General features: G+C 44.5%; 2 protein-coding genes across 5 annotated transcripts in view; one reads left to right on the top strand and one right to left on the bottom strand.

Annotated features, from left to right (window-relative positions):
• Nucleotides 1–8,565, top strand: part of KNTC1 (kinetochore associated 1) — a 165,157-nt gene extending 156,592 nt beyond the window's left edge. For all 3 annotated transcript variants that reach the window (XM_067473103.1, XM_060786016.2, XM_067473104.1), the window contains 9 exons: nucleotides 938–1,073; nucleotides 1,338–1,433; nucleotides 1,522–1,578; nucleotides 3,902–3,956; nucleotides 4,281–4,344; nucleotides 6,059–6,188; nucleotides 6,424–6,513; nucleotides 6,593–6,688; nucleotides 8,092–8,565. In XM_067473103.1, the coding sequence (XP_067329204.1) occupies nucleotides 938–1,073; nucleotides 1,338–1,433; nucleotides 1,522–1,578; nucleotides 3,902–3,956; nucleotides 4,281–4,344; nucleotides 6,059–6,188; nucleotides 6,424–6,513; nucleotides 6,593–6,679 (715 nt within the window). In that variant the 3' untranslated portion in view covers nucleotides 6,680–6,688; nucleotides 8,092–8,565. The remainder of the gene's footprint in view (nucleotides 1–937; nucleotides 1,074–1,337; nucleotides 1,434–1,521; nucleotides 1,579–3,901; nucleotides 3,957–4,280; nucleotides 4,345–6,058; nucleotides 6,189–6,423; nucleotides 6,514–6,592; nucleotides 6,689–8,091) is intronic.
• Nucleotides 8,566–19,054: 10,489 nt separating this feature from the next.
• Nucleotides 19,055–27,079, bottom strand: VPS29 (VPS29 retromer complex component). Of its 2 annotated transcripts, XM_067473098.1 has the most exons (5): nucleotides 26,991–27,056; nucleotides 22,836–22,847; nucleotides 21,214–21,405; nucleotides 20,388–20,623; nucleotides 19,055–19,452 (listed from the first exon to the last, which is right to left on the bottom strand). In XM_067473098.1, exons 1-5 carry the CDS (start codon nucleotides 26,991–26,993, stop codon nucleotides 19,335–19,337), a joined length of 561 nt encoding a protein of 186 aa, XP_067329199.1. In that variant the 5' UTR covers nucleotides 26,994–27,056; the 3' UTR covers nucleotides 19,055–19,334. The 2 variants fall into 2 exon arrangements, with proteins under 2 accessions (XP_067329199.1, XP_060642000.1); XM_060786017.2 differs by lacking the exon at nucleotides 22,836–22,847 and having other exon boundaries at nucleotides 26,991–27,079.
• Between the last annotated feature and the right edge of the window lie 114 nt (nucleotides 27,080–27,193).

Below are 27,193 nucleotides of genomic sequence, written 5' to 3'. Positions count from 1 at the left end.
ACGGACCACCTGTGGTCCATGGACCACTGGTTGGGAACCACTGATTTAAACTTTTTTTTTAAAAAAAAAAAGACTGTTAGGTTTCAAATTGTATTGTATTGTTTTGGTTTGGCTGTAAGCTGCTTTGAGTCTCTTTCTTAGAGAAAGAAAGTGGTGTACAAACAATAAAAATCATAACATCGATGCATTTCTACCATGACAACATAAAAAAAGATTGTGATATAAAGGATTGGGCCAGCTTTAGCACAGCAGGTTAATCACCAGCTGCAGCTGCAGTAAATCTTGCCAGCTGAAAGGTTGACAGTTCAAAGCTGGGTCCAGTGAGTTCCTGACCTTTAGCCCAGCTCTCCTGCTCACCTAGCAGAAAACAGCAGTGTGAGTAGATGAATAGGAACTGCATTAAGTGGGAAGGTATTTTAGGAAAGTTTATGAGCAAAGAAAGCTCTTCAGCAAGGAGATGGAGCGACAGCACCCCCCTGTGGCTGAAACCAAGCACAGCCTCCAAAAGATGCCAAATGATGAGAAAAAGCCTAAATCTACCTCTGTCTGTTGTCTGTCTTGTCAGTGTAGAATGGCATTGAATGTTTGCCGTATATGCGTTCGGTAATCCGCCTTGAGTCCCCTTCGGGGTGAGAAGGGCTGAATGTAAATACTGTAAATAAAGGTTTAAAATAACTCTAGTCACTCAGAAATAAGAGGAGAGGAATCTTTGAGACAGTAGCAGGCAACATTTACAAAAGATAAGGAACACTCTCAACTTTTAGTGGTATAAAAGAGGCCCCAGTTTGTGTAGTCCTAGGCTTTGAATTCAAAAGGGGAAATGACACATGTTTACACACTTCGTTCCTTCTCTTATTTCAACCACCAGGGTTATATATCTGTGGCTCCTCTAAGATTAAAAAACACCCTGACATTTACTCCTGGCTGTTTTTTGCAGGCAACTCCTGAAGTGTTTGACTTACCTTTCGCAGTTTAAGGTGCTGAGTATCCCGTACACCTATGAATCGTTTCACAGCACTCCCAAGGAGGGACTGGTCAAAGGATTGTGGAAAAACCATAGCCATAAACCCATGGTAACCTTGCTGGGGGCTGGATGTCGGGAAGATGGGCCACGAATGAAGCACTTGGTTCAAACAGTGCCTTTTTCCTACTTTAAGAAAGCAAGGGGGTGACTGAGAGACGTCTTTTTTGTAAGATCCTTATATATGTGAAGCAGTCTACTTCTGTTAAGACTAAAACTGGGTTAGCCCCAAATATTGAGGAATAGGAAAAGCTTTCTCTGCCAGTTAGCATTGTGTGGGAGCAATTTCTGAATGTGTTCATACAATCATTTTCAGGCCGTGAAACTGATGACCGAGCTCAGTTTAGACTACCAAGTCCACGACGCTCAGCTTTGGAACGGTTTGCTGCAGAAGCTGATGAGTTTCCAAATGGTACAGGTTTTTTTTTCCTTGGGTTGAGGACATGATCTAGTTTTATGTAGAAAGATGGAAACATTGAGACATCTCTTATGCATTTCAGATCTCTTACCTGAGGAAGGTTTTAAGGGAGATTTCTGGTATCTATTCATTATGGAAGGTAGGTGGATGTTTTCCCTTCGGCAGGGCATTTGCGCCATAGTCAAAACTCAACCCAAGGCCAGAATGCCTTGTTGTTAATCATTTTATTTAGCACATCCTTGGAGATATCAGTTGCCTCTTTGAGCCAAACTACTTTGTCTTGTTGTTTGCTGTTGTTATGTATCTTCAAGTCAGCTCTGACTTATTGTAGAGTTTCTTGGCAAGACTTCTTCAGAGGAGGTAGATGTTCCTCTTTGGATAGGAGAACTTGCTGTAGGTTCATCCAGGGGAATTTCAGCCCTGGAGCCTCAGTATTCAATCCACTCTTTCCCTAGCCTAAACTAATAGAAGGCTACCTGCCATTGTGCCTGGACAAACATGATCCATATTCTAGTAGCCTCTAAAGCAGAGGTGTCAAGCTAATTATCATGGAGGGCCACATTCACCTTATGGTTGCCTTCAATTTATTTATTTACAGTATTTATATTCCACCTTTTCACTCCAAAGGGGACTCAAGGCGGATCACAGAACACATATATGGCAAACATTCAATGTTGTTTATACACTGACAAGACAGACAATTGTACATAGATAGAGCTATACATAGCCTTTTCCCATCTTCGGCATCTTGGAGGCTTGTGCTGGGTTCCGGCCACAAGGGGGTGCTGTCGCTCCATCTCCCTGCCAAAGAGCATTGTTCATAAACTTCCTCCTTGATGGAATCACCAGCATTTTTCTGGCATTTCCTTACGGGTGCCTTAAATGCCTCCCTGCTTTTTAAAAGTGGTACCTATCTATTTTGCTTTCAAACTGCAAAGTAGGCAAAAGTTGGGCTAAAGGCCAGAAGCTCACCAGACATGGGCTTCGAACTGTCAACTTTTCGATTGGCAAGATTTACTGCAGCTGATAGTTAACCTGCTGTGCTAAAGCCTGGCCCTTGAATCCATGGAAGGAAAATCCACAGAGACAGAGGGAGGACCAACTATAATTGTTTATATAGTGGTCAGTGAGCTTTAGTTTTTACCAAGTTTGTGTCCCCAGATGTTACTGAATGACAGCTCCTATCACTTTGGATTATTCTCCATGCAGACTGGGGATGATGGGAATTGCAACCCAACCATCCTTGTGGCTGTGAGGTTGGAAAAAGCTTAAAGGACATTTCAAAGTCAGATATCATCTCCACAAGTGTTGTATCTCAATCCAAATCCCACTCTCCTGACTCAACAGAACAAGCTGCAGCTTTCCAGATGTGACTATATCCCAATTCCCATCAGCCCTAGTCATAATAATTTCTAATGCTGAGGAATGTAGGAGTTGGAGTCCAGCAATTGGAGTAAGGCCACATGGCAATCCGGATTTGGCCCATGGGCCTTGAGTTTTACCCATGTGTCCTCGATCCCATAATTGGAATGCATGATATGTAGACTTGGCCTTTAGGAACATCTGTGAAAGGGTAGAAGCAAAACAAATCATTAGCGGTCATAATGAATCATTAGAAAACATAATAATGAGTGATATTGCTCTAACAGGAGACATTATTACCAGGAGTAATGTACATTATGTTCTTTGTAATTGGAGAGGCAGGCTACTAATGTAACTAGGTAGATATACCTTGGGCTAAAAACTGATGGGCTGCCAATTATCTTTTCCGAGAAATCTTCCCTGCCCTTCCTCTGCCCTTTGGAGGACTGGTGGTTTTTGGAACCAGAAGGCCCAACGTGCGTCACGTTAAAAGGGTCAGCTTTACCTCTGAATCTCAAAATAGTTTTTAAGAGCCTGCAATTTCAGGTCCTTTTCGCCCCTTACGGTTTTGCTCGGTTGCTGGCTCTTAATTGTATGAACAGAGAGCTTCATGGGGCTGGGTACGGCTTGTTATGTTCAGGAGAAAAACATCTCCATTAGCTGGCAGGTGGCTAAGTGCCATTAGGCCCCGCTTCTCCCAGAAGTGGCTCTTGTGATCATCCTTTCCATCTGGCAGCCTCCCAAGGACAGCAAAGGTAACTAGGCCAAGTTAGCTATCAACTCGGTTTCTGGCCATTTCCTGAAGTTGCCTTCTACCTGGTTGAGAAACAACAAAGCAACTTTGCAAGGAGTTCGTTTCTGAATGTGCTTGTTTTCCTGCTTCCCCTCCTCAACTTTTCCCCCCAAAATGTCTCATGTACTATGTCTATTAATTTGTAACCCTCTGGAGAGATGCCACAGCCTTCGTTTTTACACCTATTTAGACAGACATAGCATGGTGAGGATGAAGACAGTGGTTTCACTGGATTTAAAGCCTCTGCAGGTTTCATATTCCATTGGCCAACACATTTGTGCTTCTCACATATTTGAACTTTCCGCAGATCCCGAATTTCAGCCGAGCCTGGCAAACGATCATTTGCGCACCTCTTCTTTCAGGTTAGCTTCCCTCTATTTTTCCTGCCCCATTTTGTGAAGTTAATGCATGAAAGTGCTTTGCTTTTGGCATACCTCACATGCCAATTAAGCAGCAATTGAAATCGGAGACTGGCTGGGTGCCCAATTCAGCCTCATGGGGATGTTGGGATTTTGTTCAAACCAAATCTGATCACAATAGCATTGTAATGGGCACACTTTGCAAAGGTTAGCCGTGTATCTCCTTTGCATGGGGAGAGAGACTACAACCTCCTCTGTCCAGCTGTGACGCTAAACAAAAGACATTTTGAAGAAAATCTTTTCCTTTTGTGTGTCTTGTTTTCAAAGTTGTTCCTCCACCAAGTCCTGGCCAACTGGAAGCATGCTGTGACTCTTTCAGATTGCTCTTAAAGTAAGTGAAGGCACGTCTTGTGCCGAATTAATAGGGATAAAGTGGCGTTAGTCATTAAAATGTGCATCAGGAAGGGAAAATGTGCTTCAAACCCCCTGATGTGAACAATCCAGACTTTGGCCCACTGCATGGGCTTTTTATTTGCCAGGAGCATTTTTAAATTCCAAGTCCATTAAGTGGAATTTGCACAAGATAATGCTTTAAGAAAAACATGTGTTCTGATCGACGTGTACATCTCGATGTTAGGCTAAGTCCTCCAATTTTTTAAATTGAAGCTTGGTTCAGGGTCCCCAGACTGTTGTGGGGGTTAGACTATATAGATTGTCTGGGAGGTTGTTGGCCTCAGATTAGAATAGTGGGGAGCAGGGATGACTCAGATTATAATAGTGGGGAACAGGCATAACAGACCTTTATTCAGGAAGGTTAGAATATTGGGCTCTTGGTTATGTTAAAATTTGCCTCCGTCGTCTCCTTTTTATCCAGTGACAAAACCTCCAATTCTGCACCGTTCGTTTGTGAGGGAGAAACTTGTCTTAACAAAGTTTCTCCCTGACACATGAGGGACATGAGGGAGTTGGCAGTTTTTCCCTCCATAGGCAAAGGATACAAGAGGCAACCCAGAGGCAAAGAGAAAGGGAGAGAAGCCAACGCAAGTGCTCTGGGGCGTTTCTTCTTTCCCTCGGAAAAGGACTGCAACTCGCCACCAGGATGAGGGGAAGCTGGAAATGGAGACTCACCTGCTTTGCTTCTTGTTCTGAGGGGAAGGCACTCTCTCACAAACCTGGATTGTGTTGGGGCTCAGCAGCAGGATGCTGGGGAGTCCTCAGAGGATGTGGGGGATGATGGGTTTTTCACTGAGTCTGTGTGTGACCAGGCTGAATTGCAGGCTTTAGATCAGAGAGATCAGAGAGAAAGGCCAGCAGTTACAGAAGATATTTGGGATTCCATTTCTCATGAGAATTGGCCTTCAACAGATGAGGAGTTTACCCGTGATTGAGCCTCCACGCAGAGGGAGTGAAGAAGAGATTAGCCTCTGTGAGAAGTCTTTCAGACCCAGGTGTCAAAGAGATGACCTCACAGCTTCTTCGTAGGGCCTGAGCTTAAATTAAGTGATGTTTTCTTAGAGTCTACAGAGCAGACAATGTTGCCATAGAATCAAGTTCCTGGATCAGATATCATGCTCATGAATCTTGTCTCCTGTGTTTGCCTATGTTCCTGTAAGAGTTTTGCCTTGAAAAAGCTACTGCTTTGATGTTTATGGATTTATGCCTATAATCCTGATTTCCTGGATTCCATTTACCTTGCCTTTATGGACTATTGAACTTTGTATATATGGACTACTGCTATTTTATAGCACTGTTTCTACTGCTTTTGGGGAATTGCCTTTTCCCCCTTTTATATATGCTTTTCTAAATAAACTGCTGTAGTTAGATACTACTGTACTCTGGTGTGGTTCTGGGTGAAAAAGGGTGACCTCAAGGCTAGAATGCAACAGATTGAGACACTAAAAATCTATGAGAGGTTTCATCTATTCAATTTTGGCCCCTCACTACTGCCAAGTTATGCAGGCCTGCTCTAAAGTTTAGTGTGGTGGCTGGGTAAATAATCTTGGAATGCTCCACCTGCCCCATGGACCTTGCGTTAGACCATTTGGGTGGCTATTCTGTTACTCTGTTAAAATAATGGTAGTGTTTTATTCTCTCTGCTCCCAAAGGTGTCCACTCCCAACTCATCTGGACCTTCTCAGGATTGCTAAGCAGTATGTTCAGTTGCAGCTGCCGGCGTTTGCTTTAGGCTGCCTCTTGCTGATTCCGCAGCTGGAGAAAAGAGCCCAAGTGATCCAGGCGAGTGAATAAACACTGTACCACCTTACAACACTGGCAGGTGTTATAAGGTGGTACATTTCCTGGCTAACGTCTAAGCTTTTTGTGGTGTCTGGCCCCACCTGGAGTCGTAGACCACTCTCTTTTCAAGCTACCTATGTTGTATTTTTGTATGTCTTCATGAAATGTGTTTATCAGCTTGATGCAAACTGAAGGATAACACGGCGAATGATTGGCTTTTTGTGTTTTTCCCCAGGGCCTCCTGGCCAAATGGCCATTTGAAGCTGTGATGCAGCAGGTGGATAAATACATGAGCTGGGGAGAGGTGGCCAGCCTGGCTTCGCAGGTAGGGGCAATGTACAATGCGACAAAGCTGACTCACAATCTGCTGATCCAATCTAAGTAACTCTCCCGCTGTTTTCTAGATTAGACATTTGATTTTGAACTATAGATCAAATGTGAAGCATGAAGAGAGCCCTATCAGTGAAAGCCATGGGGGAAATGCACTTTAATAAGGACAAGTAAGTGAATAGAAACATTATTTTTCTTTGAGATGGGAGAAAAAAAAGAAATGGCTAATCCTGCTTTGCTCATCTATATGGCTTATGTTCTGAACACAGTGAGTTTGAATAGTTATCACATTGTCTTTATTATGCAGCTTACCTTTCACAACAGGTGAATGCAAGGTTGAAAAACCAGACATGACAAGAAATGCTCCAATGCTTTAACCCTTATTTTTCATTAACTTGATGTATTTTCCCACCAGAATGTATCATTCTGCAATTTCATCACTGATTGGTATTGGCACACATTCAGTATCCAAATTTTAATACATCTTTTCTTTATCATCTTCCAATTCTGTCAGTTCAATTTTTTCACGTAAAGTTAGTTCCACGCTCTTACCGGTTTCTGATAGATGAATTATTCAGATATTTCCTACACATCTTAATTTATAGCCTCAAGCCCCCTCAATAGGATAGAAACTAATGTTTTTTTGTCTCAGGTCTTCATTAACTTCTCTGAATAGGGATAATAACAACAAATGACAGGTTTCTTCCCTGTAACTGTGTTTCTTCTTTGTGGTCTCTGTGAATCACACAACTGGGTGACTAGCAAGAATTCATAATAGGTGAAGGGAGTCATGACACCAGAATAATAAGAACAATCCATTTCTTGAATGCCAAATTGCAATTCTGAAGTTCAGAAATAAAAGACGGGCATACATTGAGGGATGTTAATGCCAAGCCTTAGACCAGGGGTCCACAAACTTTTTAAACAGAGGGCCAGGTCACAGTCCCTCAAACTGTTGGAGGGCCAGATTATAATTTGGAAAAAAAAATGACTTCCTATGCATGCTACACATATCTTATTTGTAGTGTAAAAAACTTAAAAACAATAAATAATTAAAATGAGGATCAATGTTTACAAATATAAACTTATTAGTATTTCAATAGGAAATGTGGGCCTGCTTTTGGCTTTTTTTTTTTTTTTTGTCGTGTCAGGAGCAACCGCTCCTCTTGTGAGAGAATTGACCGTCTGCAAGGACGTTGCCCAGGGGATGCCTGGATGATTTTTTTGATGTTTTATCATCCTTGTGGGAGGCTTCTCTCATGTCCCCGCATGAGGAGCTGGAGCTAATAGAGGGAGCTCATCCGCCTCTCCCTGGATTCGAACCTGCGACCTGTCAGTCTTCAGTCCTGCTTTAACCCACTGCGCCACAGGGGCTTTTGGCTGATGAGATAGGATTGTTGTTGTTGTTGTTATGTGCTTTCAAGTCATTTCAGACTTAGCGAGAGCCAGGTAAATGACATTGGAGGGCCGCATCCGGCCCCCGGGCCTTAGTTTGAGAACCCCTGCCTTAGACTGAATGCACGTATAATTGAACTGCCATACAATAACATTTACCATCTTCTCTTCCTTGTAGGAAGCACACAATATAAACAGGAATGTTACAGAAAGCATGAACATTCGACAAGAGGCTGACAACTCAAAGACCATTACAACCATCTGCAGAAAACAAACAAGTTCTGCCCAGTGATTTATTCATGCTGTTCAGTGTTAAGAATTTTTTCTTTATTGATAATTCGCATTGTAAAAAAAAAAGTTGAGAGTTGAATAAAATCATGGAGTAATACTATCATTTTATATCCCAATTTTAAGATAGACATATGAATTACAAATTTTAGCAAAGCTCTCCTGACATCCAGACAGTGTAGCAACCTTTCTATTGCGGCTGACGGATACCCAAAATAGGGCCAGGAGAATTGTCCCCTGGTTAATATGGAAAGCAGAAACTACCTTTGGTTAAAAAAAGTTATATCAGGTTATATTGTGGTGGAATGACAGATAAGGAGAATTCCTTCTGAGCGCAGAGAACAGCTATTTTCTTTTTTTTTTTTTTAATGATCTTTATTAGAGTTTGCACATATATAAATCCAGGAAAAGGGGTCGGGAAGGGTGGGGGGAGGAAGAGGGAGGGGGTTGAGTGGACGGGGGAAGTAAAGGATCGGGGGGGGGGGGAGAAGAGGGAAGAAGAAAAAAGAAAAAATAGATAAATAATTAAACAAAAACCGTGCACATCAAAACATGTCGCTTCCCAATAGTCTTCTGGGAGTCTTCGTCTCTTGTTATCTCTCGTTGTTTCTGCCAACTCAGATTTCCGTAATTTCCTTATTCAGATGCTAGACAGATCTATTTGTAATGGAACCTCCTTAGATTTAATAAAGTCTTTGAAACCTGACCAGTTTGTGTACTTGTGTGTTCCTTTTAATCTTTGCGAATGGCAATCCATTTGAATGATGTCAAACACTTTTATGGTCCATTCTTCCAAGCTTGGGATTTCTTTTTGCTTCCATACTCTAGCGAGAAGTATTCTTGCAGCTGTACTAAGCAGGAAGAGCACTTTTTCTTGGTTTCTATCTAGCTTTGCATTTGTAATTCCTAATAAATATGTGTCTGGTGTTTGAGGGAATCTAGTCTTTAGAATTTTTTGAGTTGCTTTATGTATCTCCTTCCAGTACTTTTTTACTAGCCTGCAGGACCACCATTGATGGTAGAAGGTTCCTTTTTCTTTCCCACATTTCCAGCAGCTACTTGACGTGTTTTTATTAAATTTGGATAGCTTTTCGGGGGTGTAGTGCCAACGGAAGAACATCTTATACCAGTTTTCACGCAAATCACTGGCTTCTGTATATTTTATCTTGGTGTTCCAAATTTCTTCCCATTGTTTTGTTAATATGCTATGCCCAATATCTTTTGCCCATTTCACCTGACAATTTTTAACCTGCTCCCCTTCAGTAGCCCATGTGAGTAGTTGTTGATAAAGGATTTTGATCAATTTTTTCCTCTTCTTCATTACCAAATCTCATAACCCTTGGTCTTGGCAAAAGCCAAGTTTTTCGTCTTCTTTAAATTCTTGATGGATTTGATAGTAGTTTAGCCATGAGATTTTTTTATTTTCCTGTCGTAGTTAACTGTGAATCGCACATTGTGGTATTCCTGCGCCCACGCAGGCCAGCATCGGAACCTTCTAGAAAATCTTAAAAGAATTGTATCCCCCTCAGGGCTCCACCCCCCCTCCTCGAGTATATAAGGCCCCTAAGTGGAGCCCGCCCTCAATCCTCTTTTTTCCGCCGTTTGGCAGAGCAGCAAAGTGAACCTTATCTGTTATCATTGTCTTCTGGTTTTGACAACGGACTGGCTATCGATTACTCAAGGTACTCTATCCCCCTCGACTCGGATCGTTCTACGGACTACGTCTAAGGGCATCCCCGGCTTGGGACTGAGCCTTAAGATGGCCACCACCTCTTTCAAGAGATGCACGGCCTGCCCGAACGTGCTCCCGGACACGGACGGGCACAGCCTCTGCTTGGCCTGCCTGGGGGAAGGACATCTCTCCCAGGCTTGCTCTGTGTGCGCTGCATTCACGCCGCAGACACGCAAAAACAGAGAACTCCGTTTAAAAGCGGCCTTGTATGAGAGGGCCCTCATGCCGCCTGTGCCCAGCCCCCAAGCGTCTGGGGAAAGGCCTAATCTCCTGGCGCCCGCCAGGCCTGAGCAGGCGAGCTCCAAGAAGAAGGCCAAAAATCAGAACGACAAGTCCCATTAAGATGGCCGCCCGCAAACCGCTCCTCCCAAGAGCGCCGGGAAAGGAGCGGGAAAACCGTCAGCTGTTTCCCCGGCGGCCGGCCGCACAGGGGAGCCCTTCTCCGAGAGTCGCCCCGAGGCCTTCGGGAGCCCTGCCTTCGCCCGGGCAAACTCTGCCCTCGACAACGCCGAGCCGCTCTCCGGCCCCGACCCAGTCCCCACCTACCTTGGTCCCGATGGTGGGGCAAATCGAGGCAGCCGAAAGGCCCCTAGAGTCGACCCTTTCCGCGGCCGGCATCGATCTTCCGAGCTCGGCGGAGCTCCATCTGCTCGACCTCGAGCTGCCTCCCTCCCCAGGGGGCGTGACTTCCGGCTGGGAGCCTCTCACCCCTCCCCTCGAAGAGGCGGAGCAAGCAGCAATGTCCCAGAAGGAAGGCTCCATGGCTCCACCGACGGCCCCGGAGTTTGCGATCCTGGCGGCGCCGATACCGAGGAGGAGCAGGGACAAGAGAGGCGGCAGCAAGAAGAGGAGGCCCCGATCACCCTCCCAGCGCAGCAAGAAACGCGGTGGATCTCGGCGCCGAAGGTCATCGAGAGGGAGATCTCGAGCGGCCTCATCCTCCTCCTCCTCCTGCTCTTCCTCGAGCGACTCCTCCTCCTCCTCCTCCTCCTCCTCCGCATCCGCGAGATCGGCCCGTTGTGCCGCCACCTCCAGGAGCTCGAGGAGGGCTCGACAGCCCGAGAGACCGCAAGCGCCAGCTCCCCAGTGGGGACCTTATGGGCCGGGACCTTACCCCTTTGCGGGCCCATGGAACTTGGGACCTGCGGGACATTTCATGTATGCGCAACACGCAACTCCGCCCTTTGCCCCCTTCACAAGCATGGGCGCAATCCAGGGCATACAACAGAGAGGGTATGGGAATGCAACTACCATCTTCCCTCCAACCCCATCTGCCTCAACATCCATGACTGTACCTCTATCGAGAGGACATGGACAGTTGATATCTACACCAATTACTAATATTGAACAAAATGTGTCTTGTGTTGACCAAACTGTTTGTGTCGAACGCTCAGTTAACCAGAATGTATGTGTAGATCGCCCAATCGACCAGGGCGTGTGTGCGGATCGCGCTATTGTCCGTAGTGTATGTGCAGAGCGCTCAACCGCTGGGGACCAGCCTATTGGTGGCATTACCAATGCCGTGACCTCTAGCCCTCCTGTGCCACCAGGCACCCCCCAGGTGACACAGGAAACGGCTGTACCAACTGATGATCAAACACCCTTGGAGCTGGAGGACTCTGATTCCTCAGCGGAACCGGCTGACCCCGCTCAACCTAGGGAGGTATCAGACCCTTCGCCGCTTCCGCCAGATTTTAATAAATTCACATCCTTAATAGATAGGATGATCAAGGCCCTGGATATCCCGGCCCCAAAAGCACAGGAACATGTGGAGGATCCAATGTTTCCTTCAGAGGAGCAGGCGGTTCCTACTTCCACATCATTACCAGTGCTCCCTTACCTTCTAAAACTGGCCAAGATCCTGGATGCCTCCCCTGCGAGCATACCAGCGACACCTAGGAAGGTTGACTCCCTATATAGAATTGACCTTAGGGCTGCCAAATGGGTTGCTAACCCACCCAGACCTAACACAGTGGTCGCAGAAGTGGTGAAGTCAAAAAAACCAAAAAGCACCCTGTCTGCCCCCCCCCCTGACAAAGAGGGAAAAAAAGGTGGATCTATTAGGAAAGAAAGCACATTTAGCGGCAGGATTAGTCACAAGGATGGCCCACTATGCCACTTACATGAGTGGGTATCAAACATTCCTATGGAATAAAATAATGCCCTATCTGGATAAACTTCCTCCCGAAGAACAACGCTTTCCTAAGGCTGTGCAGGCGGAGGCCCTAGTGTTATCAAAGGTCCAGAAGGACTTCGCGAAACACCTAGCGGAGTCTGCAGGTCACCTCTTCGCTACGGCGACCTCTATCCGTAGGCATGCGTGGCTACGCTCGGCCAACTTGTCCGAGGAGGGCAAGGCCTTGGCGGAGGACCTTCCTCTCCATGAGGAAGGCCTCTTTAATCCTGAGACGGACACAACACTTAAGGAGAAACAGGAGGTCAGACAGGCCGCTGGTAAGTTCGGTTACGCCTGGCAACCGTACAACCAGAATCGTACTAGATGGCAGCCGCCCCCTAATCAGTACCGTAGAAACTTTAACAACTCATTCTCAGGTTCAAATAAAGGAAGGGACCCCTCATCTCCTAGGTTCCAAGGCAACAAAAGGAATTCTTACTCATCTAAAGCAAGGTACCAGCCTTACCAGGCTAGGTCCAAAGCCCAGGGTGCCTCCAGGAAGCGCCTTTGACGCCTCCGCTCCAACGGCCTCGCCAGACCAGGAGGAGGCGCCTTGTTTCCTGGGTTCCTCTCCAAGGCCGCACGCCCCTCTCAGTCCTGTTGACTTACCTGAATGTTCTTCCCCCACCACGCATCCTAGTTTTGTTGACAGATTACAAGGTTTTTACACCACTTGGGCTAGCATCACCACCGACAAGTGGGTGCTAGCAATCATCCAGGGGGGCTACTCCATTGAATTTTAGTACATCCCTCAAGTGGGAAATGTTAAGAGCACTGCTCCTTCGGAAGTTCTATTATGTGAAATAAATACCCTTTTGCAGAAAGGTGCTATTTCCCCAGTTCCAAGTTCTATGCTTCCCCTCTGTTTTTTCTCAAGATATTTTGTCGTTACAAAGCGTGGTGGCGGATTTAGAGCTATTATGGATCTGAGAGATCTCAATAAAGCAATTTCACCAAAGAAATTTCGTATGGTGACACTTTCTTCAATCATGCCTCTCATACCAGAGAGTGCATGGTTTGCTACCATAGACTTACGAGACGCATACTTCCATATATCTATAGCGCCTCACCACCGTAGATTTTTAACTTTCCTGGTGGGTAGCAGAGCTTTCCACTATAATGTCCTCCCGTTTGGACTCAGTACTGCTCCCAGAGTATTCACAAAGTGCATGGCTGTAGTGGTGGCTCATTTACGAACTCAGGGAATAGTCGTGCATCCATACATTGATGACTGGATTATTATTGGGAACTCATACTCTCAGGTGCAAAAACATGTACATATTACCTTGTGTCTCCTCCAGTCCCTGGGCCTGATCGTCAACATGGAGAAATCTTCGCTGATTCCATCCCGGGGCATCCTGTTCATCGAAGCATTCCTCGATGCAGTGACGCGCAGGGCCTACCTCCCAGCGGATCGTTTTTCCACTCTGCAGATGCAGGTGAAATCAACCCTAGACTTGCCCAGGGTGTCAGCCAAGCAGATCCAAACTCTATTGGGTTATATGGCCTCCACTACTTCTGTAACCCCTTTTGCGCGGTTACGTATGCGCCCTCTCCAATCCTGGTTCGGCCTTGTTTTCAATCCCCTTACGGACTGCCCACGGCTCAAATTCACGTTGCCGGAGGAGGTCCGCAGGTCCCTAGCATGGTGGTTACACCCCCAGTTTGTCTGCTCGGGCCTACCGTTTCAAATGCCTTACCCCACCAGTATAATTACGACGGATTCCTCTCTAACAGGATGGGGTGCCCATGTGCAGGGCTTGACCGCACAGGGAAAATGGTCCCCAGAGGAAGTGCTCCTTCACATAAACGCTCTCGAGCTCATGGCCGTGGAAAGGGCACTAAAGTCATTCGAAAAACTCATCCTAGGCCAAACTGTTCAGATTCTGACAGACAACACAACTGTCATGTTCTATCTGAACAAGCAAGGGGGCACTCATTCTGCCCTGTTACTTCAAATAGCGTTGCGTGTTTGGGAATGGTGCATCCAGAGGCAGATATACCTACATGCCACCCACCTCCCAGGTCAGGAGAACTGCCTGGCGGATGCACTCAGCAGGAACCCGCTGGGTCATCACGAATGGTCTCTTCATCCTCGGGAGGTCACCAAACTCTTCCAACTGTGGGGTCATCCACTGGTAGATCTCTTTGCCACCAGGGAAAACAGAAAGTGCGAGATGTTTTGCTCGAGACTCCCAGCCCCCAGGGAACGGGGGTGTCTGGGGGACGCATTCCTCAGGGAATGGGGGGGGAGCCCTAGCGTACGCATTCCCTCCCTTTCCTCTTCTTCTACGGGTGGTGGCGAAATTACAAAGGGACAACGCTTGGTGCATATTGATCACCCCGTGGTGGCCTCGCCAACAGTGGTTCGCCCCTCTGCTACAACTGTCGAGAGGGAACCACTTGAGGTTAGGGAAGAAGGTCGACCTCTTAACGTCCCAACAGGGACAGGTACTGTACCCGGACGTCCACCTTCTAAAACTAACGGCTTGGTTGGTCCTGCCCCAGGGACAGACTTAACAACGGGTCTTCCTCAAAATGTAAAGTGCATTATTGAAGCGGCCCATAGACCCTCCACCAAAAGGTCATATTTGTTCAAGTGGGCCCGATTTAGAGATTTCTCCAGACAAAAGGACCATGAACCGGAGACCGCCCCTATTGCTATAGTGTTAGAATTTTTGTCATCGCTTTTCGAAGCAGGTCTTTCCAACTCTTCCCTTAAGTGTTACCTGGCGGCCATTTCCTGGTTCAGGAGGAAAGTGGGCCAGCCATCCTGCTTCGCGGACCCATTAGTGAAATGGTTTTTAAAGGGGCTAGGGAATGTTAGACCGTCGGTGACTCCGATTGCCCCCTCCTGGAGTCTGGAATTGGTCCTCTCAGCTCTAATGAAACCTCCCTTCGAGCCCATGGCTACAGCAGAGTTAGGTCCACTCACCTGGAAGGTCGTCTTTTTAGTAGCTGTTACGTCTGCTAGACGAGCCAGTGAACTTTGTGCGCTTAGGGTAGACCCCCCTTACCTTAAGTTTCACAAGGATAAGGTGGTTCTCCGTACGGACATAGCCTTTCTGCCCAAGGTAGCCACGAAATTCCATATGTCCCAAGAAGTGATTCTGCCAGCCTTCTTTCAAAACCCAGAAACTCCTATGGAGAAGGGTTTGCATTCTCTGGATGTAAGACGGGCCTTAGCCTTCTATGTACAGAGAACTGCCGATTTTAGGCAGTCCCCTAGATTGTTTGTCAAATATAGAAAGGATACTAGGGGTCTTCCAGTTTCTTCCCAGAGACTTTCTGCATGGATTGTTTTGGCTATTCGTACCTCCTATAGGTTGTCGGGCAAGGACCTGCCTGGACAGGTGAAGGGTCACTCGACGAGAGCTGTGGCAGCCTCTACGGCGTTTATGAAGGGTATCCCGTTGGAAATGATTTGTAGGGCTGCTATATGGGCCTCTCCCTCCACCTTTGTGTCACATTATAAATTGGACTCGGTGTCGAGAGGAGAGGCCAGCTTTGGTAGAGCGGTGCTGTTTTCGGCAGTGGCATGATCCCACCGTCCGTTACATAGCTTGCTAGTCTACCACAATGTGCGATTCACAGTTAACTACGACAGGAAATGGAAGGTTGCTTACCTGTAACCGTGGTTTCCTGAGTAGTTACCTGTGAATTCGCACATACCCGCCCTTCCTCCCCTCGAGTATCATGCCACTTCCTCCACTTGCTTTACGGCGAAAGAGGATTGAGGGCGGGCTCCACTTAGGGGCCTTATATACTCGAGGGGGGGGGGCGGAGCCCTGAGGGGGATACAATTCTTTTAAGATTTTCTAGAAGGTTCCGATGCTGGCCTGCGTGGGCGCAGGAATACCACAATGTGCGAATTCACAGGTAACTACTCAGGAAACCACGGTTACAGGTAAGCAACCTTCCGTTATCTGTTTTAATTCATCTAGAGATTTTAACATTAGGTTCCCATCCTCATCATTTTTTTAAATAATTGTTGATATGTTAACCAATTCTTTTCTTCTAACCCCCTTTTGTGTTTGGCTTCTACCGGGGAGACCCAGAGAGGCGTCCTATTGAATAGTCTGGGCCTATATTTTTCCCATGTTCTCATTAGTGCCGCCCTTATGTAATGGTCACTAAAGCCTTTTTCCACCCTTCTCTTGTTGTATCACAAATATCCGTGCCAGCCGGCTCTGAGATCGTGTCCCTCCAGCACTAGTAATGGAGTATTCTCTAATGTGGCCCATTCTTTTATAGCTACCAGATTACATGCTTCGTAATAGGCTTTAAAATCTGGTAAACCTAGGCCGCCCCTTTTTTTTGTCTGTTAAAATCTTTAGGCTTATTCTTGGTTTACGGTCTTTCCAAATAAATTTGGTCAGATCCGAGTGCCATTTTTTAAATAAGAAATCGTTTCTGAGCACTGGTAATGTTTGGAATACAAATAAGATTTGAGGGAGTATCGTCATCTTGACTAGTGCAATCCGTCCTAATAGTGATATATTTTGGTGCTTCCATCTGTTCATGTCCTTTTGTATTTTCTTCCATAATGGTTCGTAGTTGTTTTTTATTAAGTATATATTGCTTTTTGTAATGGTAATCCCCAAGTACTTTACTTTGTTTTCAATTTTTATCCCTGAAATTTCTTGTAGTGAGATTTTTGCCTTTTGATCCATATTCTTAACCAATAGTTTGGTTTTTTGTTTATTCAATTTGAAGCCCGCCAGGTTCCCGTAATTTTCAATTTTCTTTAGCCAATCCTTAATGTTGCTTATTGGGTCCTCCACAATGCATACCACGTCATCGGCGTAAACTCTTGTCCGTAAGAACAAAAATATGGCCAGTGACCTCACAATTACATTGTTGCCTCAAAACCACGTAGCAACAAAAGTGACTGGTCTTGCAAAACCCTCTTACAGTACCGAGGTAACTGGGATGCCAGGAGGAGAGAGGCTGACTACCAATTAAATATTACATCAGCTCTAAATTATTAAATGTTGTTTTCTGTGGGCAAGCAGATGGTGACTACTAGATGGCATATGTTCTGTATCAGAAACTAGAGCTGATGTGGTGTATCCAATGCAACTTTCTGAATCAGCATCCCAAATTGTTGGGGTTCAGCCTGATCCTGATCTGTGTGAACAGGATTCTCCGATAGTTTTTCAAACTGAGCAAGCTTTCCCTGACCCTGACAGTGGGGAATCTGTTGTTGATACAGAGCTCAGTGGGAATGAAAACGAAACTCAACAGTTAGAAGAGAATGTTTTGGAAGTTAGTCGTGATATCTCCCCACCTGGGCTAGATAATGAGCTCCGGAAAGAACAAATAGTGAGAGATAGATTTGTCTCCCAGTCTGTACGAAGGTCACAGCGGCTTCAGCAAAAAGAGACAGAAAAGTCAAGGGGCGTTTCTAAGAATAGCTTCTTTGGTTTAAGAGCATCCCTGCCAGGTGCTTCTTTAGGTCAAGCAACGTTTGGGACTGTGGCTGGTCTTGGCAGAATTCCTGTGTTCCATGGCCAGTAATCCCAGAGGCTTCTGTTTCCAAGTTCATGGTTAGTAAAAGGCTAACAGAATCTTGGTTATTGTTTTGTGGCTTTTGAAGTTTTACTCAAGTTCAGAGATTCTATTGACTCCTGTGTTTTTCTGTGTTCATTTTACTCTGCATTTACCTTTCTTTTGTAACCAATTTTTCATCAATAAACAAGGATTGCTTTTCCTACAGTTCAGAGTGGTGGATTTAATCTTATGGTCTTGTTTCTTGAACTGGGATGCAACACAAATAAACAAACAGAAACTAAAGTTGACCAAAAACTGATTCGTAACCCTTTTGGTACTAATGTTGGAGAGTGATCCTTGCCTGGTCAAAGTGGTCCCTGGTCAAAAAAAGGTTGGGAACCATTTCTGTAGCCCTTAACTAAGACTTTGACAAAATACCAAGAAAAACAAGAGGGTCTACCCATGCGCTACAAATAAAAAGACTGCTGCAAAAAGACTTTCATCAGCATAAGTGATAGTCTCTTGTTGGACAGATAGGCCATAAAAGTCAGACAGAGCTAACAAGGATTCGACCCACCTGGTCGAGAGAAAGTCATGGTATGCATGCCCCTTTCAGAAACCATTACTTAGGGCAATGGTTTCTGTGCAGCTTGAATTACATGGTATAGACTCTAGTATTGCAGCTAGAAACCTATCCACCAGGCTGTCAATTTTAGTGCATGTATATCTGGATGATGAATTCAGCCTGCTGCCATAGTCAGAGATCTTCTGCCATTGGGAGGTGTACAAATCTGCGTCAACATTTCCATCTCGAATGTGATACTCCCTCTGTCTAAGAGGGGTTTGGTGGCAAAAGCCTCCTTTATAACCTCAGGGGAGAGGGTGGGGTTACCATCAAAATATTTCTGCCTAGTCATTTGAGAAGGTTCCGAAGAGACTCTTCTCAGGCAGAGATACAAAGTTTTGTGATTCAAAGAAACCATGAAGAAGCCCCTTTGTAGTGTCCTGTTCATTTGTAATTTTTCTGAATAAATCTGACCCAAAACGGTGGCACCTTTGGACATTTGAGGAAAATTCTTGTTTAATGCTGTGCATTTTTAAAAGGATACAGGTGCCAATTTTTGACTTTGCTGAACTTTGAAATACTTGTAAATTTATGTTGGTTAAAACTCCTTTTCAAATAATGTATTGCTCTTTCATGTTTCTTTGCACTATAAATAATATATGTGCAGTGCATAGGAATTGATTCGGTCCCGCCTCCCCAAACTATACTCCAGTCCCTCACACAAACAGTCTCGGGGACTGTAAACTGTGCCTCGGCTTTAAAAGTTTGAGGACCCCTGATGTAAACTGTACGATTTCTCTACAAAATAACACAAATTCTGTTTCCTTGGCAGATTTGTTGTCAAAATGATCATGTTTCCATTTTTGATATATTTGACTCAACCAGCATAAGGTTAGAGAAGTGTTTATTATAAGATACAGAATGATCCATGTGAATACATCGCTTTTCTGTGCACCCTGAATACTATTTACAAGCAGGACTTAGGCAAAGAAAAGAATCAAGCAAAGGCAGGTTTTTGTTAGCGTTCAAGAAATCAATACTTGCATGTCTATAACAAAGTAAGACAAATAGTTTCATATGTAAATATCGCAAACACTGGAACTTCAGGTGCATACTGGGGTAAAAAGGAAAAAGAGGCCAAGGAACAGGCAGGTTGAGGGACGTCCTTTAAGATTTCTTGTACTCGATTCTTTCGACTTTGACGTCGTCACCAATTAGCTGATAAACATAGGTTACGACGGTGGAAGCTTGGATATCCATCAGAACAAAAGAAGGTATGATGTTGCTGTGGGGAGAAAGATTTTGAATTGTTTTATTAACAGCTCTTAAGATGTCCTTTGGGCTCAGTTCAGTGGAAGTCCCTTTCGTTCTACGAGAACTTCAGAAAGTCCAGGGAACAATGTTTGGCCCCAGGACTCCCTGCACTAGAACAAAGAATTCCAAAACACGAAGTCTAGAAATGTCTCTTTGCATTGTTTTAAAACATGTTTTAGGATTCTTTCCCCTAGAACTAGAATTTTAAGAAGCACCATCTGCCCTGCTCTTACTGAAAGTAGAAAAATGTAATAACATGTATTTTTTTTATTGATTAGCTGCATCTTCTTTTGGCTTGTGGCATAGCAAAATATACCGTATTTCCTCGCATAAAAGTTGCCCTCATTTTTGAGATCTCAAAATGTTTTCTTTTCCTTGCATAATTGTCGCAGTGGTATTAAACTGAGAAACTCCCTTCCCTCCCAAAGACAGTTCAAATGAACTCGGAGCTCTTCTCTGCTTCCTTCCCTTCTCAAAGTGTTTGAACACTGATTTCTCTCCCTCTTTTGTCTCGCGGGTAAGATGTCTATTTTTTTTAATAGAATTTGACAAACAAGACACCGATTTTTTTCACTGCATAATAGTTACACCACCTTTTTTCCAAGAAAAATGTAACTATTAAGCAATGAAATACGGTATCTTTGAATTTGATGTGAATTCACCATATTGTAAGACTGAACAGTATTTAGCCCTACTAGAAGCTGTTTTGAGTGCATAAAGATATTCCCCACTGCAAAATACTATATCTTAAGTATTCAACAATATTGTTAAGCCCAAGTCAACATTTCAATTCATAAATAAAACCTCATGGCCAAAGGTAGGCAGCTACATGTCAATTCAGCTGTTAGAATGTAAACAAGATAGCCAAACTGCCACCTAAAAAGTATTATGCCACTTGTGACTCACTTTTCCAAAGCACTGTATGCTCCCGTTGCTGATCCAGGGTTGATATAGAACTTGTTTTCATGCTCAAAGGCCTCAAATTTGTGTGTGTGCCCAGAAATCAGGATGTCCACATCAAACTGTCTCTGCAGCAACGCCAGACTGGCCACATCTCCCCATGGGATCACTTGATGGCCGTGGATCAGACCAATCTTAAACTGCCCAACAGTGACAACTTTCTGTTCAGGGTAGTTCAAATTCTGGAATGTAAAGACACTGTGTAAGGTCCATAAACAGAGGACTCTTCTGTTATTTTATACTTTTATTTTGCATCCAAACAGCAGCACTATACTAAAACTGCTACTAAAACTATCTGATCCAAGAGAGTAGTCCTAGATTTTGATCTGGCCAACAAAAATACACCCCCACCCCCTCCCCACCCCCCAGCCAAAGGAGCTAGCTCTGACAATAGTTCCATAACAAATTATGGCCAATATCTTGTTTCTATGGATGTCCAACATACAGAGGGCTGTCTTTTTTGGTTGTCATGGAGAGGAGCCATTAACAAATTAATGGTTACTATTAGCACTGTTTAACTGCAATGGCGCCCGCTTCCACCACCATTCAAAGGCTGGGAGAAATCAAAGGTGCATTCAGCAATGTCCTCACAGACAAGATGCGGAATGGCTTCCTCATCTGCCAGAACCTCTGGATGAACGCTGGATCAGTCTTCCTATGGCACTTTTACACAACACTGAGTAACAGGGGATTTTGGTCTAATTCGACAGCACAAGCCATAAAACACAGATAATTTCTCCCCCTCTCCACCCCCTGCCCAAGCCCTCATTACCTCATCAAAGTCCCCTCTAACCACATGAACATCACCAGCCAACGTCTTGAGATAGTCATAGCTCTCCTTTGTGCAGAGGTTTCCAGTGCAGAGAATGTGCTGGATCTTCCCCGGAACCAGCAGCTTTTTGAACTTTGCTGGCAAACTGTTGCAGCGGTGAGGGATATGAAGGTCTCCCAACACTAACACCAACTTACGAAAGGAGGGAAAAGCAGACACTCAGGTCAAGGGTTTATCAAGGCACTCCCATTTATTAACAGATTCAACAAAGTGCTGGGAGTTAGGAAGTGCTTTTGTCTAGTCCCAAGGCAGCCCCATAACGCTTCAGAGGAGTGGTATCTTAGTTGTGAGTCACTGAGTCCAAACGGAAGAAGGAAATCCAGAGCTAGAGTATTTCCTACCAATAGCTGCTCTGACTCTTGCTTGAAGATCTCTCTTCTTTGAGAGTGAGAGCTTAGTACACCTCTAGCTCAGTGGTTCTATGGCTGAACTGAACTTCGTACATTGACCCTTCTTTACTTAACCTTATCAAAACTTTAGGCCCCAGATTCTTCCAGTAACAATATACAAAGTCTCAAATGAGTTAGAATGAAAGAAATGTGGGTTGCTGTAGGCAAATTTGACAGGGATCACACCAGGGGCGAGAAACCATTGGCCCTCCGGGTATTTTGGACTACCAGCTCTTACCACTAGCTTTGGAAACCAAAGTCATAAACACCTGGAGGGACAAAGGTGCCACAACCATGCATTACCCTACCTTCAGCAGAAGAAAGTGAGGATATGCACCTACCTTTGCAGGCCAGAGATAAAGCAGCCACCCAATCCTGCTCACTGACTATAAGAATGTCAAAGTACTCATGTGAGAAGACATTTGCAGGCAACCAGACAACATTAATGCAAGCCTTGGTCTCCATTATCACGGTCTTCCTTCCGGGACTCTTTCACACTTTGATTGCCTTGCCTAGGAGGCCTGAGAGTCACACAGGATTCTGGGACATGCTCAAGGGCAGAGTCAGAGTTCGTATGGCACTCTGGCCAAACCTGCAAGGCAGAGATAGAGAACATGCTGTCCTCCTGATGTGACTGGGTGGCAACTCCCAGCAGCTATAGCCAGCTAGGCCAATGTTGATGTATATTGGGAACCAGAGTCCAACGACCTCCGGAGGGTCACATGAGTCCCACCACCAATGCATTGCATGAACTGACACATGGACCCTAAATCTCTTGGCCCTCCAGATCTTTTGAACTCCAATTCCCAGAATTCCTGACTACCGGCTACACTGGCTGGGAATTCAAGTCCAAAACACTTCAGACTCCCAATGTTGTCGGTGGCAAGGATTAATTGGTAACAGTGGACAGGGCCTTATTCATTTATTCTTGCCTCCAATTGCTGCCCCTTTCATTCCTTTCATTATGAGGAACACCAGAGACTTGTTTCAGTTTAGATCAAAACATCTCAATGAAGCATTTCAAATGTGAGAGCTCAACCAGACACCCAAAAGTTTACAGGCAGCATCACTTGCGGTTGACACGCATCATCCTTTCAATATAATGGCGTATTTTAGCAGCCACGAAGAGAGTAGTCACCCACATTAGCAAGAGGGCAAGATGAACCAACTTACTCTGTGCCCAGCCTTATTGGATGAAGAAGTTGATTGCAGACAGAAGGGGTGGGGAGGTGAAAAAAAACAGGGTGAGACATGAACAATGTTAAATCAAAAAGGAAGCAACAGAAAAGGAAACATCACAAGCCAAATTAATAGGCAAATCATCAATGAAATTTGAATGTTAGGAAAGGAAATGTTAAATAAATCTGATTTATGCAACGGGTGCCAAAAGGACTAATGGAAAAGCTGTTCCAGCATTACCTGAACGCCATGGTCATGATCTCTCTGGGTTTCCAAGTTGCCACTAAGCCTTATACCCCTTCCTTCCCCAAGGCCATGCAGGTGCGGGAGCTTCAGTGAGGAAATCAGAACTCCCTGGACACCATAGCTTCCCTACAGTGTCTTCAGTGGACAAAAGAGCTGTGTGCATGGAGATGCCAATGGCACTGATCAATTCCCAATAATATGAATAATATTCACACCAGACTTTCTCATAGACATCACAGCACAAACAGGATCTTCATTCATGAACAACTCTTCCCAGATGTACTTCAATTTAATCACAACCAAAAGTACGTTTTCATAGGAAGTAGATTTTAATTCACAATATTATCTTTCTTATCCTACTATTATCAAATCTGGTCTGAGTGGTGGCAGGTTAAAATTGGGGAAAATTGACATCCATGGGATTTTGACCATACATCCTAAGGACAGCAGACGCAGACTATCTTCCCCATCTTGAGTAAGATATTACTCATAACTGATGTAGTGTGACACTACTTGTATGGAACTGCTAAGCTGGGGGCAAGAACAAGATTCAAGCTGCCTCTGAGAAAAAACTGTTCCTACTCAGGACAAAATACTCCTTTCACTGCCCCTTTCTTTCCTTCCCTCCATTACTCCTAGAATTTTGCAGCTAGAAGACACCCAGGTCATGGTGGCTGATTGCATGGATTCATCATAATGCTTCCAAATGGTTAGCCAAGCATCATTATGAGAGAAAAGTTATGCCATAAAAATACCATAAATGCAAGTGGGTTATGTACGACAAGAAGGTCACTGTGCAGCAGGGCAGAGTCAGAAGAAGCAAAGTCAAACCTCAGGACTTCCAAGCGGATGCCAACTGCGCTGGGATTTGGCAAGCAAATGACTCATGAAGATAATTGCAACGCATGGCAATTTTTCTTTCAACCCTTGCATATTTGTCACTCAGGTCTGCAAATATATTTCATGTGTAGAAAAACCAGTCCTTTGCAGTGGCCAGTTTCAGTGGAGCGGCTAGTAAGCTCCAAAAAACAAAAACAAAACAAAAACAAAAAACACCAAAGGAACTTCTCCCTAAATCAATAGGTTCATGAATGAGCATGTATTTCAGACTGAAAACTCATGGAGGAAAAATAACTTCTCCTATCTTTCTACACTGTTCTTTTTCTCCTCTTTTTCAAAAGTATTAGTACATTGGTGATGGGCTACACATAACCTAAGGAAGTAGTTGCATCATAGAGGTATGTTCAGATTCTTTGGAGATGAGGAACAGAGGGCCAATACAGCAGCTAAGAGGCTATTTGTGAACTGCTTTGAGTCTCAATATTAATAATAACATCCAAATACCATAGCTCAATATTTACCATTCTGGCTAGCAACACAACAAGAGATCAGATAGAGGTGAGGTTGTTCCTCTTTTGGCCCTGAAGATTTTTCACTGAAAACATGGACTTAATGTAGGGCATGCAGGATTGGAGAACTAGCACTGAGCTATAGCTCCCGTGGAGTAAATTTGCTGAACTAAAGAGAAGCTATTAATCCAGCTTAATAGCAATGATGAGATTCAAGCAAGGGACTTCCACACCCAAGTTCCTATTCCTTACTCTTCACCTGAAGTTCATGCTTTGACCAAGGAAACAGGTTGCAGATTAGTGTAAAGTAACAGAGGTGGGCCGCACAGTCTCTAATTATTCTTGGACCACACCACCCGGAATCCCTCACCCTTGCCTATGCTGTCTAAAGGGGCTGGGAAGCAGTCCAACAACTTCTAGAGGGCAACATGATCCCCAGCCTTGCAGTCAGTAGCCATGAAGGATGAAAACCCAGCTTCTACAATCCTCCATCCTGGAAGCTAATCTGGCTCTGCTTACGGTGCATCTACACTGTCCATCACTTGTATCAAGCTAAAGGCTTGCCAGCTGAATGCAGCCCGCCATGTCATTTGATGTGGCCCTCCAGATGCTGGACCCCAACTCCTGTGTTCCTCCTCATTCGACATTATAATGACTAGAGCTCATGGGAGTTGGGATTCAGTCACATCTTGAAGGCTGCAGTTAGGTTTTTTAGTCAAGGGAGTGGGGTTTGGATTTAGATATACAGGCAATACCCAAGTTACAAACAAGATTGGTTTTGTAGGTCTGTTCTTAAGTTGAATTTGTATGTAAGTCAGAACAGGTATATTTTTAACTGTAACTCCAGCTAAATATAAGTATTTGTTAGTTTTGGATAGCATAGGGAAGGGTTAACACTTTGTGACATTTGTTTGCTATCTGTGCCCTTTTGGAAGATTTCACCTCACTTTCTGTCCCTATTCAGGTGGAATCTCCTTTCTTGTCATTTGAACCCACTAGTCCGAGTCCTAGTTCCAGCCTGCTCCCTCGTCCTTAGAGCATCCTTTAAAATATTTATACTAGTCTCTCATGTCTCCTCTCAACCTTCTCTTCTGCAGGCTAAACAGCCCAGCTCTTTAAGATACTCCTCAGAGGAATTATTCGTGGTCTCCAGACATTTGATCCTTTTACTTACCCTCCTCTGGACATCTTCCAGCTTAGAGTCATTGTTATTATTATATTTATTATATTATTATATTAATAATAATAATAATAATAATAATAATAATAATAATTTTGTATTTATACCCCGCTTTTCTCTGTAACAGGACCCAAAGTGACTCACAATATAATACAATGCAAATTAAAGCACAATTAACATAAAACACAAGACAAAAATCACAAAGCATAAAAATGTTCAGAAATAAGATATAAATAAATATAAAGCATTTAAAACATTGAAAACCAATTACGATTATTGTGGAGATTCACCAATAAAATAGTATATTTTGGGAAATGGTGTCGGGATATAAAGAAAGGTTATTATTATTAGCAACTGAATTCATTTGTCTAAAGCTTGCTTGAACAGGTAGGTCTTCAACTGATTCTTGAAAGACAACAGGGAGAGGGCAGTTTTAATCTCAACGGGAAGGGAGTTCCAAAGAGTCAGGGCAGCTACCAAGAAGGCCCTCTCTAGTCATCACCAACCATATTTGTGGCGGCGGAAACAAGAGAAGGGTCTCTCTGGAAGATCTTAATGATTGGGCAGGTTGGTAAGAGACAATGCAGCCAGATAGGTAAATTGGGCCTGAACCGTTTAGGGTTATATTATATTATAGGCATTATTATTATTATTATTATTATAGTTATTACTATATTTATTTTATATCACCTTTATTATTATATTATCTTTATCATTATTGTCTTTATTATTATTGTCACCCCTTTTGAACTGTGGTGCCCAGAATTGGACACAGGGTTATTCCAGGTAAAGAGGTCTGACTAAAGCTGAATAGAGAGGCACCATGACTTTCCTCAATCTGTACATTCTACCCCTTTTGATGCAACCCAAAATCCCATCAGCTTTTTGAGCTGCTTCATTACACTCTTGGCTCATGTTCAGCTCGTTGCCCACGAAGACTCCAAGATCATTCTCATATGTTCTGTTGCGGAGTCAGGCATCACCCATCCTGTATCTTTGCATTTCATTTTGTCTGCTTAAGTGTCGTATCTTACATTGGTCCTTGTTGAAATGCATTTGGTTTTCCCCTGCTTTCTTCCCCTTGTCTCCCACCTCGCTCCAGCAAGGGCCTCAAAAGCCTCACTGGTAGTTCTGACATTTCTTCTAGTCGTTATAATATTTGTGACATTTCTTCAGGCCTGTATAGTATGTGTGTGTGTGTGTATATGTATATATATATACCGAGCTCCCTATTCTACCCTTGAGGTGCCTGACTGGCAGCACCAATGTTTGAAGATGATGGGGGCTGCAGTCCAGCCCATGCAGAGGGCGTCCAATGGGCAGGAGGCGCTTCCCTCCTCCGCCTTGTCCTCTCCCTCCCCCCGAAGCACTCACCATCTTGGCCCCCGACGCAGCGCCGCGCCCTTAGGCTCTTCTTTTCGCCGCTTCCGGTCTGGCAAACCCAAGGTCCGGAAGCGGAGCGCACAAGGAAGAGCCAGAATGCACCACTCTCAGACGGCTGGAGAGGAGGGGCCAACGAGGCCTTGTGTGAGGAAAAAGCGAACATCCGTGTATCGGAGCTCTCCAAAGAGGCGACA

Source organism: Anolis sagrei, chromosome X (genome assembly GCF_037176765.1).
Source record: "Anolis sagrei isolate rAnoSag1 chromosome X, rAnoSag1.mat, whole genome shotgun sequence".
In the NCBI taxonomy this organism is placed as follows: Eukaryota; Metazoa; Chordata; class Lepidosauria; order Squamata; family Dactyloidae; genus Anolis; species Anolis sagrei.
This window is presented reverse-complemented; position numbering and strand designations above follow the sequence as displayed.